The sequence below is a fragment of the Primulina tabacum genome, chromosome 2 (genome assembly GCF_025594145.1).
Source record: "Primulina tabacum isolate GXHZ01 chromosome 2, ASM2559414v2, whole genome shotgun sequence".
Classification (NCBI taxonomy): Eukaryota; Viridiplantae; Streptophyta; class Magnoliopsida; order Lamiales; family Gesneriaceae; genus Primulina; species Primulina tabacum.
The window spans coordinates 2,646,462-2,660,506 of record NC_134551.1 but is presented as its reverse complement, the minus strand read 5'-3'; the positions used below and the strand labels follow the sequence as shown (position 1 = coordinate 2,660,506).

At 31.7% G+C, this 14,045-nt stretch overlaps 1 protein-coding gene across 1 annotated transcript; it reads left to right on the top strand.

Annotated features, from left to right (window-relative positions):
- The first annotated feature begins 8,384 nt into the window (after nucleotides 1–8,384).
- Nucleotides 8,385–13,613, top strand: LOC142524807 (glucomannan 4-beta-mannosyltransferase 2-like). The gene is made up of 9 exons (XM_075628915.1): nucleotides 8,385–9,049; nucleotides 9,174–9,272; nucleotides 9,988–10,240; nucleotides 11,598–11,708; nucleotides 12,124–12,260; nucleotides 12,346–12,459; nucleotides 12,558–12,757; nucleotides 12,857–13,060; nucleotides 13,175–13,613. The coding sequence occupies exons 1-9, from the start codon at nucleotides 8,720–8,722 to the stop codon at nucleotides 13,332–13,334; spliced, it is 1,608 nt and encodes a 535-aa protein (XP_075485030.1). The 5' UTR covers nucleotides 8,385–8,719; the 3' UTR covers nucleotides 13,335–13,613.
- Nucleotides 13,614–14,045: the final 432 nt, after the last annotated feature.

The window sequence follows — 14,045 nt, the reverse complement described above, 5'->3', positions numbered from 1 at the left end:
CGGGCCTCACATACCCACCAGCTTCCACTTGGTTCGTCCCAGAACCACTCTGTACTATAAAATGTTAGTTCTGATACCAACTAAAATATTTGATTTAACTCTTCCGAGATGCATGGAGTGAAATCGGCAATGTTTTTGTAATTCAATAATTAAATTAACCGAGAAAAACCAAGCCTAACAAATATTTTAAATCTAAAATAAATTTTATTCAACGAATCAACGTCTTACAATCCAATTTTAAAAAAAAAAAAAAACAGCTGTTCAACTTATTCAAAATAATGTGGACATGACACAAAGAAATAGTAGTTTTCCTAACCAAATCAACATCCTCTTGAGTCGATTCTTGATCTTCTATCTCATTATCATCTGAAATATAATATAAAGAGTAAGCGATATGATTGTCATTAAGTAATTAAAGATAACACATCTTCAAGGTTAAAACATCATAATATTTTATATATCACTTGATCATATTATTAAACTTATTCACAAATAGATCTAAAACAAAACATAAATATTTGGTTTAACTCTCCGGACTGAATAATAAGTTGAAAGAATTATAATTTTTTTTAGTTAAACTCTCCATAATAGATCATAAATATGTGACTTAACTCCTCATACTGAATCTTAAATGTCTATACAATGGTACAAACAAGATCAAGACATTACCAATAAATATTTGTTGTTAAACACTTTCATGTAATAGAGCACGATTTTTAAATTTAAGATAAGATACTATGAAAATATCATGAAAATATACATTCCACTTACATAATCTATTACGAAATTTGAGTGGATGGTTAATTGGAAGAGCGCCTCATGAGCCTTCATATTTTTCCTAAAGAGAGTTTTTATAGTATAAATAATTTTTTATATAGACAAGTTGATATAATATTTATAATAATATAATTATGGCTTGTATTTGGATATGACTTTTGAGCCGGAAGATAAATTGATGGGTATTTTATTAAAATATAATATATAACTTTGAAGTATGTAAATGTTTGATGATGATAATTTAATATTGGAAGAAAATAAATATATAACAGGGCTTTATAGTTTAATAATTGAAAATATAAATAAAAGGAAATGGGTCGATTATCTATTGGTGGGTCGACCCGACTGAGGTGGGTTCCCGGGACGTACCCGATATCGGACTCTGACATTGTAAGAGTATATTTATTTGCTAATAATTAATAATACAAAAATTTAAACCCAAGCACTCCGGAGAAATTGGCGCGAATGGAGTCAATGATACAAAAAGTTAAACCCGGACATTTTATAAGTGACCTAACTTAAAATGGTTTTTTTTTAGGATATTAATTTGAGATTACTGAAATATGTGGTACTTGTGCAAATTTTTTTTTGCTGTATATCAAAGTTAGATTTTTAATTTGGGAATATCAAAATATTTGATATTCTGTGAAATTTTCGCTGAATACGTTATTTGGAATTTCAATTTCTAACAATTGAACGATCTAAATACAAAAAAATAGAGCGAAAACTTTATGAAGTTCGAGTCGTGAACTAAAAAAAAGGGAAAAAAATAAATTTTTGAAAATACGCATGTAAAATTCGACTCTCTATTTTACATTCTATACACATACATATTTAAAGGTGCAAGGGTAAAATACATGATTACTCCAGATAATGGCATTTTTCTTCGTATGTTAGATTTTTCTTAATTTATTGGGGTCTTGCATCACTATAACATGCGCAATTTAATATTTAAAAAGTTATAATACATTTATCATTCAATATTTGTTAAATGTTGCTGGCTTGTAAATCGAACTCGAAGCCCTCATTTGTTACTCTTATGGCCCAAGTGTTTACGAATTGGTATTCCAGAGGTAGATTGTCTTCTCCATTTGATCCAAGAATCTCCGGTTCAAGATCACCATGAAGTAATTAGCAGATCCAAAGAAACTTATTAATTGCGCAGATATTATTGTTTTTAAATATTTTTGTTAATTATTCAAACTCAAGATACAAATTAAGTCTTAATTAAGGGGCTAACAGTTTTATTGTATCGTTTATTTAAAGAATTGTCGCAATAAACTCTATATTTAGGAAGCCCGTATAATTCTAAAGGGACTCATTAAAACTACCTAACAATAGGCCCAGAAGCCCCACACATCATTTATTCAAGAACTAAAATCGGTAGCTGCAATTGTTTCAAATGTCATTGAATGGGAATGGATTAGAAACTATGGGCAATAAGTTAAAGGTAGCATGTGCTACCATTTAATAATCCTGCATAATAACATGAATTATAGCTAGATGCCATCACAGTAATCAAGTGCAAAATAATTTTTTAAAAAATGAAATTTTGTAGTCGAATCGAATTCATAAGCTGGACCAAATAAAAATTTTAAATTTTATTGGTCACACATCTTAATTAATCACGAATTTAAGTATAGAAAAACCTTCAAAAGAGTAAAATTAAGTATACAAAGTTTAAATAAAACCCTACATGATGCTTTGGTAAAAAAAAAAAAAGGGATTGATTATTTGATATTAACTTTTATAATATTACTTTCTATCAATTAATCACAATCTAATATTCTTGTGCGGCACTAAACATGGATACGAACCATATTCCTGTCAGGTCCAATTTTTTTTTTTTTATTAATTAGTGATGAAATCGTTTTCTTTCGAATTCAGAGGGACCCTATGAAATCTTAATCGTCGTCATGTGGCATTTTGGTTTCATACTCCAATCTTAATTTCCCATGAACATGTTGTTCGTACATCGTGCTTCTACGAGGTTGACAGTTGTCTACTGAATGCACAATTTAGATACGTTTCATCACATTAAATAGATCAATGTCACCTAATTGATAGGCACATGGGAGGACACAATTGATAAATAGAATATCAAAATTATACATATAATTGGCATGGACGGTATCGAAATTGTCATGTCAATTGTTACAAAAAGATACGAGAGGACGTCCGAGATTTTCTCACCAAAAACATTTTAATCTTAAGTCAACCATCATTTAACGCAGGAAACACAAGCTATCAAGAATATCAGCGAAAAACCAAAAGTGAATCGATTTACATTTGAGCAATCCTTGTCTTTCGTAGTATCCCTATCTTCTTTTTTATGTGATATTAATGTATTTTGCTTAAACGGGAGTTTGAACCCACATTTCATCTCTGTTGGGAGAAATTTATACAACTACATCACCAATGCTATTAGTAGGTGTCCCAGCCTTGATGCCAAACAAATTTTATAAAAATAAAAAAAGCACAAATTCTCTATTTCTACCTAAATTGACAATCTTGCATAAAAAATCATAGGAATAAAAAATAGCCTTACTTGGTCGAATGGTTATTCTTCAAATCTTAGTGGGCTTTTAAGCCCTATATATTACATGATATCTTCAAATTTATACATGAAATTCTCTAGTGGGCAATAGCCCTCTTTTGCCCCTACATAGCTACGTCTTTGCCCAGAACTTTCCACCCTCCTTTTTCCGACCTTAGGTTGCAACTTGCAACCACTCAGACATGGGGATCAATATTAAAACAAACAATCTAATATGTGTTTATAATCTTTATATAATACAAAAAAGTATTGAACATTCTCCTATAAGTACAAACAACATCTTAAAATATGATTTCAGTATTTTGTGCCACTAATATAAGTGGGCAAAAATTTGTGTGAGATGGTTTCACCGGTCGTATTTTGTGAGACAGATCTCTTATTTGGATCATCCATGAAAAAGTATTACTTTTTATGCTAAGGGTATTACTTTTTATTGTGAATATCGGTAGGGTTGACTCGTCTTACATATAAAGATTCCTGAGACCGTCTCACAAGATACCTACTCATATAAGTGAATGAAAAATATATAATAAAAAAATTGTCATTTTATTTTAATTTTTTAAAATTTATTATCCACACATATCAATCACTATGCTAAGATTGACTCTTGGCAGAAAACATGGACTTCATGTTGTTTTGTCAAACATTTAGCCACCTTATATTTAATTTTCCAAAACTATAACATAGGCGGATATTAAGGCAATTATACAAAATTATTAATTAATAATCGTGAGAGTCATTTTCACAACCCAACATAATGAATTGGAAAATTGGGCAGCCAGAGATGACCCATTAAAGAAAATTTGTTAAAATTTGCATGCCAACAGCAAATCGCGCAGTTTTGTACGCTTCAGCCGATTTACTTTACTTTTAAATGAAAAAAATATATATTTATGTATAGAGACAGAGATTTAAAAAGGGATAAAAGCAATAAATTTTTAATCTGAAAAAGAAAAAAAATGCTAAATCGACAACTTTTTCTTTGTGGGTTTTTTTTTTCTCCATTTGACGTTAAGAATTACATATGATCACATGCATATAAAGCAAATCAAATCTTAAGATTGATTATTTTTTCTCTAAAGTGTTTGTTCTTGTGATTTAAGCACATAAGACGGGCAAGTCGTAACTTTTGTTGACCTTAGAATACTGTAAGACAAAACTTGTGTGACACGGTCTCACGGATCGTATTTTGTGAGACGAATCTCTTATTTGGGTCATCCATGAAAAAATATTACTTTTTATGCTAAGAGTATTACTTTTTATTGTGAAAATCGGTAGAGTTGACCCGTCTCACAGAGAAATATTAGTGGTACCGTCTCACAAGAGATCTACTCATACTCTAAACTCGCATTCAGAACTTCAATTGTCGACGTTGTATTCGGAAACGAAATCTATGATGAATATATTTGTAATTCACCTAAATTAGATGCACTGAAACAAGTCAAATTATGATAATATTGGACTTAATTTTTTTGTTAAATGACGCTGACGACTTAATTTGGATGCATTTTACAAAATCAGGTTGAACATGGAAAATCAAATAAATTTGTTTTTTTAAAACCTCAAATTCGTTGAGAGTTGACTCAGATCGAATTGGATTTGAATGGGCACAGATCGATGTTTAAAATTGTAATATCTCTCAAAATTTACTCCTCAAATTGAGTACAGTTTTTGTTTTAATCTGCGAAACTTTTCGTTTCTCAAACATTTGTGACGTTTTCAATTCAATAAAAGTGACAAAATAATTTAATGATGTAATTATGAAGTTAAGATTACATTAGTTAGGGTTCAACCATCGCTCGACGTTCGATCTACGTGGCGCCAACCTCACCTCTATTTCCGAGTTATGACAGACTTGTTCACACGATTGAATCCATGATTTTTATATATGGGAATATTGATTAGATTCAGGTATTCGGACAGATGAACATATATATATTTTTAAAATTATACATGATTTCAGCTTTCTTCGATCCTATTACATGGATAGTGTCTCAGAATCATTGATTAATTGATATGTGGATAAGGTCGAATAAACCATGATATATAATTGAGCTAATTTCAGTTTTTTTAGTACGAATATAATTTTATGACGTGCAAAAAAGTGAAGAGGTCAAAACGATCTCCACTTTTTTTTTTTTTTCTTTTTCGTATCAATCATATTCAATACTCAATCATAGATTGAGAATGTCATATTTTTTAGCCACTTGTTTTTTTGGTAAGACACAACTTCCATTTTTTTGTATCCCATTTCCATGCCAGGAAACCGATTTCCCGTGGCCGGAACTGTAGGTCATTTTTTGGTAGGTTATGTTCAGTTGGATAAAAAGGAAAATCACAATAGCTGTTGGAACGGTTGAGGCTTATCGTCATCACCACAACATTAATTTGGAGGAAGTGGATGGCAGAAAGTTTCGGATCTCATGTGTCCATTAAACCTTCTTTTATATATATATATATATGTATGTATGTATATATATATATATATATCTATATATATATGATTTGAATTCATCTTCGATCAATCTGAAAAGTAGAATGATTTAAATTCAACTTCAATCTATTAAAAAGAAATAGAAATCTAAATATAATCAATTTTTGACTTATTTCTGATGATTACAATTGATCTTGATTCAATCGATCCACCGATAACTATTTAGTGTCAATGTTTATATTTTCTGAATTCTCAAAATAGGTTTAGGCTGAAAGTACTTAGAATGAATGGGTTAATCATCACCCTAAGCACGATCACTTTTACTGATTAAAAGTATTTGAATTGAGTTCTTAGATGTTGGGTGCAATAATTATTCTTGTTGAGTAGAGCAATCGAAATGTGGTGCTTGAACTGCTGTGTGGTTTAAAAGATTTGAGTTGTAACGTTAATAACTAAAACTTTTGGTAAAACGACAAGCGCTCGGTCCTACCATTGGTATCAGAGCTAAGATTATGGGTTTGATTCTCGTTGATTGTAATGAATGCGATTATTGAAAAAAGATTGTTGATGTGTAATAATTGTCGTTGTTGGGTAGATCGACCGAACAATTGCATTTGAGATGCTATGCGGTTTAAAAGATTTGAGTTGCACTGTTACCACTGGCTATAGTTTTTTATAAATCGACAAACGCTCAGTCATATATTAGAAGAAATCGTGGATTTCAAGGCCACGATTTATGGCTATGTGGAAAAATTTCTAAGAAGATTTCAAAGTCATCTCGTTTCAATTTAATAACATTCATAAAATTTCATTATTTTCATAATAATGACAATTTCCATTAACAAGATAACATGCATGCATGTCAAAACGTACTACTACCACAAATATAAATTAAAGAAATTGTATCCTCACATCGCATTCCGCAGTAAATCCAGTTGTGCCCATGGAATCGAGGTTGCTGAAATCCGATGAAACGATTGTGAACTATTTTATTGGTTCATGTAATTTAATTAATTGTTTATGACATCGCTTCTAATAAAACACTAAATAAAGTTATTTAATTAATTATGAGTTTTCAAAATATTAAATAAATTGGTATGATCCACCTTACGCGTAGATACCCAATCCAATTAAGTATGCTATTATGAGTTGAAGAATACTCATGTTATAATATATATGGCTATAGTCCTCGAGACATTAATAATATAATGCATAATATATACCATAAACATATTTTAGATATATCTCCTACTCATATCTAAGACAAGAATAAGATGGTTGATTCTCTGTTGACGTGGAAGATAGATAACTTCAACGCTCAATCAATAGATTCTGATACACATATAATATTATTTATATTTTCTTTTTGTCGTTGTAATATATGATTTCAATCACGTGTGATTTATAGATTTTATTATATCTCCAAAAATACCTATATCACATTATATTTTCAAATAGTATTTAATGTTAATCTCTAGTTTATAATAATATATAAAATAAATTTGACAAGAAAAATAAAGAAGGAATCCAGATTCATGCAACTGTTAATTTGTCACAAATCACTTACGTGCATGTTTTACTATTAAGAAACCCCAAAAGTTACACTATCAAATCAAAATCATTTTTGCAACTAATCCTCTGATATATTATTAAATTACTATATAATAATGTAAACAAAACATATTATTTTAAATTGGACACGGTAATATTTCATACCTCAAATATAACAAGCGCATTATCTACTTGATGCTCAATATCAATATAAATATACATAAATATATGTTGAATATCTCATTCACTAACCGATATTTAATATGATATTTATTAAGATTATATATATTATATATATGTATATATATAGAATAAAGAATCTGATCTTGTGTGTTTTATTTACTTTTCCAATAATACTTTATAAAATTAACCACATTTCATTTTTTGGGCTGTTTTTTCGATTTTCTAAAATACATACTTCATCTTATTGATTACATAGCACATTAATTTAAAATTTCAAATTTAAGATTAAAATCAACAAAACACACAATAATTATCTCTCTCTGTGCGTGCGTGCGTGTGCATATATATATATATATATATATATATATTAAATGATAAAACCAAATATAATAAAAATTTGGTTTCTAAAATTTTAATAATTTGGTTTCTAAAATTATATTAAATTTTCTTTATCAGAGTATCAGATTTCCATTGTAATTTATTTTATTTTCACAATAAATATATAGTAAATTAAAATTCCAAACACAAATTTAGATAGAGAAGTCACACAAACATAATTATATTTTATAACAAATTATTATATATGAAACCAAATTAGATTTAAAATTGAATTACCTACATATAGCTCATATAAAAAATATTATTATTATTGTTATTATTATTATTATTATTATTATACATTAAATATTAAATATTAACGATAATTTTTAATTACCAAAACTTAAAATTGTGATGGCAGATGCGATATTGATTGAATATATCTATAACTAAATTTTTAACACCTAACATAAATTTGCCTCGAAAAAGTTACCGGCAACAGTCAAGTCAAAAATTGACCAAATGATTATATAATCTCCTCCGTTTATTTTCCCCATTGCTCACAATCTCCGCTGCTCATCTTCTCCTCTCTTCTCTTCCGTCTGTTCACAATGCCACTGTGCTTTAATATCTCTCCCCCGTTTACATCAAATGGGACGAAATAAAAAGCATTGATTGCCCCAAACTGATCGTAGAAACAGCAGAAAAAGAGGTGTAAAAGGAAGGATCTTGCAAGTTTTCAAGCACTTTTTTTGCTCGATCTAATTTGCGTAAACTCGAGTTCTAAATATCGGGTTTCAAACGGGGATCACAAGCCAGCGGATCTGTCGGTTGATTCAGAAAGCATTCACGGAAAGAGGACTGTTTTCAGTTTACGCTAGCGGTTTCTTGATCAAGCTATGGCCGAAGTTTCTGCGCAGACGTTTATACCCGAGTCATTTCCCGGGTACACGGCAGATGTGGCGGGGCAGATTGGTCTCCTGTGGGAGCTAATCAGGGCACCATTGATCGTCCCACTGCTGAGAATCTGCGTCTACGTTTGCTTGGCAATGTCGATCATGGTGTTCATAGAAAGGCTTTACATGGGGGTCGTTATCATCCTGGTGAAGCTTTTCTGGAAAAAGCCTGAAAAAAGGTACAAATGGGAGCCGATGAAAGACGATTTGGAGATGGGAAATGGGGCTTTTCCAATGGTTCTTGTTCAGATCCCTATGTTCAATGAAAAGGAGGTGTGTTTTCATTGTTTTTGCTCTGTTCTTTTGTTTTTCTTTTTTTCCACAAACTGGCTCCATTGTTCTTTATATGAACGAGTAAAGGGATTTATTTTTGTTTTTATTTTGTGGGTTTTGGCAGGTTTACAAGATCTCCATTGGTGCAGCTTGTAATCTTTCATGGCCGACCAATAGGCTGGTGATACAAGTATTGGATGATTCCACTGATCTTGTCATCAAGGTATCTAAAGACTAAATAATCCATTTTCATTAGTTTCTTGAAATTATATTAAGAATTCACACTGTTTTAATATCTCAAAAGGGTCTCTTTTTTGGACAAAAAAATGATTTAAAGGTGAATGTACTTTGTGGAAATTTTAAGTCAGTCTTGTGATGTGCAATTAGCACAAATCAAGGTTGTTTTTTGCTTCAAGTTCTCACTTTTTTTCCAATCATTAGTATATAATTTTACCTTTTTACATATAATGATCCGTATTTATTACTCACAAGAACAGCCATAAATAGTGCAAGTTCTTTTCATTAATGACTCACTTCCATGCAGTACATTCATTACAGAACGCAATGAGAATCCAAGGAAGGACAACTGGGATTTTATGACCGGCCATGATATATAATTGATCCCAATTTAAAAATTATCATCGTAAATTTTAAAATATCGAAATTATTTATCCTGAAAGTTGGGGTCCTGGGTCATTTACCTGCGAGCCAAAAACCGGTTTGGCCCCTCTTATTTATAATGTGCTAAAATGGTCCATCGACTTATGAATATCTGACATTTCTGGTCCTCGGTGTTAATTTGTTGTTATAAACTCTTCTTCTTCTTTTTTTTTTTTGTCACAAAATAGTTCTCAAAAAATAATTAGTAATAGAAAATAAGAAGTAAATGAATTAGTTGGGTTTGATTTGGTCACTAAATACGTTTGTTAACGTTGTAGGACATGGTTGAAAAGGAGTGTTTAAGGTGGGCAAGTAAGGGCATTAACGTAGTCTACCAAATTCGAGAAACAAGGGGTGGCTACAAAGCTGGTGCGCTTAAGGAGGGTTTGAAACACGATTATGTCAAGGGATGCGACTACGTCGTCATCTTCGATGCCGATTTCCGACCCGAACCGGACTTTCTCCGGCGAGCCGTTCCGTTTCTGATCCATAACTCAGACGTCGCCCTGGTGCAAGCTCGTTGGAGGTTCGGTAAGTCTCTAAATAAATAAATATTAACTATAAATAATGAGGTTGACAAAGTCGTGAATTTAATTAAGTTGACAAAGAAAACCGAAATATGATGTTTACCAAAAATTATGGAATGCTAATCTTTCGATAAGAATAATTATTGACCCGAAGAAAATTATAATATGACCCATATAATATAATCATATATATTTTTGTTTAAAAAATGAATTTTAGAATCTCTGGATTCACTCAATGAATATTCAAGCTTTTAACGATTCGTGCATGTGTTAATAAAACTGCACGAATTCTGTACTTGAACAATATATAATTAATGGAATTAATAATCATAACTAAATTATACAGTTCGTTATTAATTACAATTCTTTCACATATATTAATTATTATAATTGGTCATACATATGATTGGGCATTAAATATTTAATTAAACATTAAATATTTCCTAAGTAATGTAATTGTCACTAGGATTAGAATGACGGGTGAAGAATGCCTGAACACATAAATCCGAGACTGTCGGTGGTCTCAGAAGGATATATATTAATTAAAATAATCCCAATAAAATCGATAATTTTATAATTTGATAACTCCAGGATCATGAGAAGATTTCATGAATCTATATCTCGAGTAAAAGGTAATAATTTTGACATAATACAATATATTTTTTATAGGTCGGATCAGATATGAGATTCATGTTATGAAAATGATTTACTGGACGATTTTGTAGGAGTTTGTTGTAATATTATATTTTTGAATTTAATATGTTCAAACTTTAAAGTAGCTGGCAATCTAACCATTTTTGGCTCTTAGAGTGTTTGGTACCGACAACTTCGATATAAATTAATTTTAAAGCGGTAATTTACAGGTTGTTCTTTCGTGACCCTACTTTAAATTGTTAAGTCACGTGGCATCTGAAATATATGAATTGGACCACCTTTCGCCACCCTTTTTATTTCCTGACGTACATAAAATATTGTTAGATTTATATTTACCAGTGTTACACTAATTCTATTTAACAAAATTCTTGTGAACTTCCTTTGTTCTTTTATAATTTGAGCATGTGACGCGACCTCTGATCTTGACAAGGGAGATGATTCTTGTCTTTTGGTACTAAAACTTTTGATAAACTTCCAACTTGTCTAGAAATACATATCGACCATTAAGAATCCGATGTTTTTTTCCTAGTGCTACGTTTTAATCATCCTCGTACGTTGGAGACTCCGAAATTTGTCCCAAGGTTTCCAAGTTGGGAGAAACATTGATTTCTAATGTCCAAAAGCTACATAAACCGCGATGCCAACAAAAAAAAAAGATTTTGATATACTGTAATTATCGGGAAACATGATATATTATTATTTTGCAGTGAATGCGAATGAATGCTTCCTGACAAGAATGCAAGAGATGTCACTAGACTACCATTTCAAAGTCGAACAAGAAGTTGGATCGTCCACTCATGCCTTCTTCGGCTTTAATGGTAAATCAACAATAGCTATTGATACAATCAATATGACTAATGAATTCTATGACAATCGACGCTCATCGTGTGATAAATTATTCTTGAATCTGTGAAAAATCATATATGAAGTCAGTTGAGATGTTCAGACAGATGTCATCGTACGCGTATGACTAGATGTTACTTTGCATGATATCTCCCGTACACATTCCAGGATCATGGACCCGAGCTAGTAAGTAAACACGACCACTTAAGACGGGCTCCAGTACTAGCAATTCCCTCACGTAGTCGATTGTCTTGCGAAAGTGATTAAACCTGAGTTACTTGATGAATCAACTGAGCCCGGCATCATATTTTGTTGAAGTTTTTAACGTTGCTCTGTCTCACAACATTAGCCATGCATGTAGTACAATTCACTTAGTAGCGTGATCTCCAGGAACTGGTGGGATATGGAGAATCTCAGCGATCAACGAGGCCGGAGGGTGGAACGACAGAACCACGGTAGAGGACATGGATCTCGCAATTCGAGCTGGTCTCAAGGGTTGGAAATTTATATACTTAGGTGACCTCCAGGTATGTGTTGAGCGCAAACATATTATATACTCAATTACCAGCCCGCGCCCAATGAATTTGATCAAGAATTGTTCTTTTTGGGCAGGTGAAGAGTGAACTTCCTAGTACTTTTAAAGCCTTCCGATTCCAGCAACACCGATGGTCTTGCGGGCCTGCCAATTTATTCAGAAAAATGTTCCAAGATATTGTTCGAAACAAGGTTTTTTTTTTAAAAACAAGAATATTGTCTTTACTATACTGTTTAAAGTTCATGTTACTGTAATAGAACTAGCTGAATTTTTTAATATTTGTGTGCAGAAAGTTTCCCTGTACAAGAAGTTTTATGTAATATACAGCTTCTTCTTTGTCCGAAAGATTATAGCCCACATGTTCACTTTCTTCTTCTATTGCGTCGTCCTGCCATTTTCCATACTGATCCCGGAAGTTGACGTCCCCAAATGGGGAGCCATTTACATTCCTTGCATCATTACCGCTCTTAATTCAGTCGGGACTCCGAGGTATATATATATATTCACACACGAAGATTTCAATATTTCGATATTTTGGTCAAGTCTGTAAGGTATGATGTCATCGTGTGTCTGATTTTAAACTTTCAGATCATTCCATCTGTTGTTCTACTGGGTTCTATTCGAGAACGTGATGTCGTTTCATCGTACAAAGGCAACATTCATCGGTTTGCTCGAGGCGAAGAGAGTTAATGAATGGGTGGTGACTGAAAAACTTGGAGATGCTCTTAAGAACAAATCCAACACGAAGAATGTTTCCCCAAAGAAGCAACTGTTCAAGTTTCTCGGAGACAGGTAAAAAAATTACGCTAAAAGAAAGTTTGTTTAGGCTTTAATTTCCTTACTCATGTCTATTTCGTACCATAAATGTTGCAATTTATCGACTCAAATATTTCGTCATTTATCCAGAATACAAGTGCACGAGCTGGGGTTCGCAGTGTTTCTTTTCATTTGCGGATGCTATGACTTCCTCTATGGAAAGAACTGCTACTTCATATACCTATTCCTTCAAGTCATCACCTTCACCATCGCCGGGTTCGGCTATATCGGCACCATAGTCCCAAGTTAATTCATGTCTCTGTTACTTTGGGTGAACGTCGATCGATCTCCGTTCGGCATTGACCCGTAAAAAAATTTATATACTGAAAAGGGAAATTGAAGAGTTCAATTGATCTGAAAATGTCTTGCTTACTGCCAGCGAAATGGGCAAAAAGCATCAGTGTGTAATACGTCAAGAAAGTTGGAATCCAAGCAGAATTAAGTTTTATTTTTATGTACTGATCATAGATTTAGGAAAAATAATGTTATTTCTTTTATAATTTATTTATAGGGTTTGTAGTTTGTGTGATATCGTATATCATTATTATATATAATAAATTTAAGCCTTTTTTTTTTTTTGGAGATTTTAACAGAAAATGGTGAATTATAACGTGATATAAAATCTATTTACCACCATACGGCATAGAATTTTTAAACAAAATAGGATATTCATGAAAATACTCAATTCTCATTTAAAACTCGATTTTAAGGGTAAAATTTTGGGCATATGCATTTTAAAATAGGAGCATGGTGTAAACAAACTAAAATGACGAAAACTTGAAGAGTCGAATTCGGATTCGAAAATTTAAGTTTTTTTCCCTCAAATTCGATTGTATTAAAGCTCGAGTTCGAGCTCGACTTGAATGATTCGAACATGTTCGCCAACTCTTCAGACTATTGTTCAAAAATAAATAATATATATTAATAAATATTAAGATTTACGAGTGACACGCAAACAATC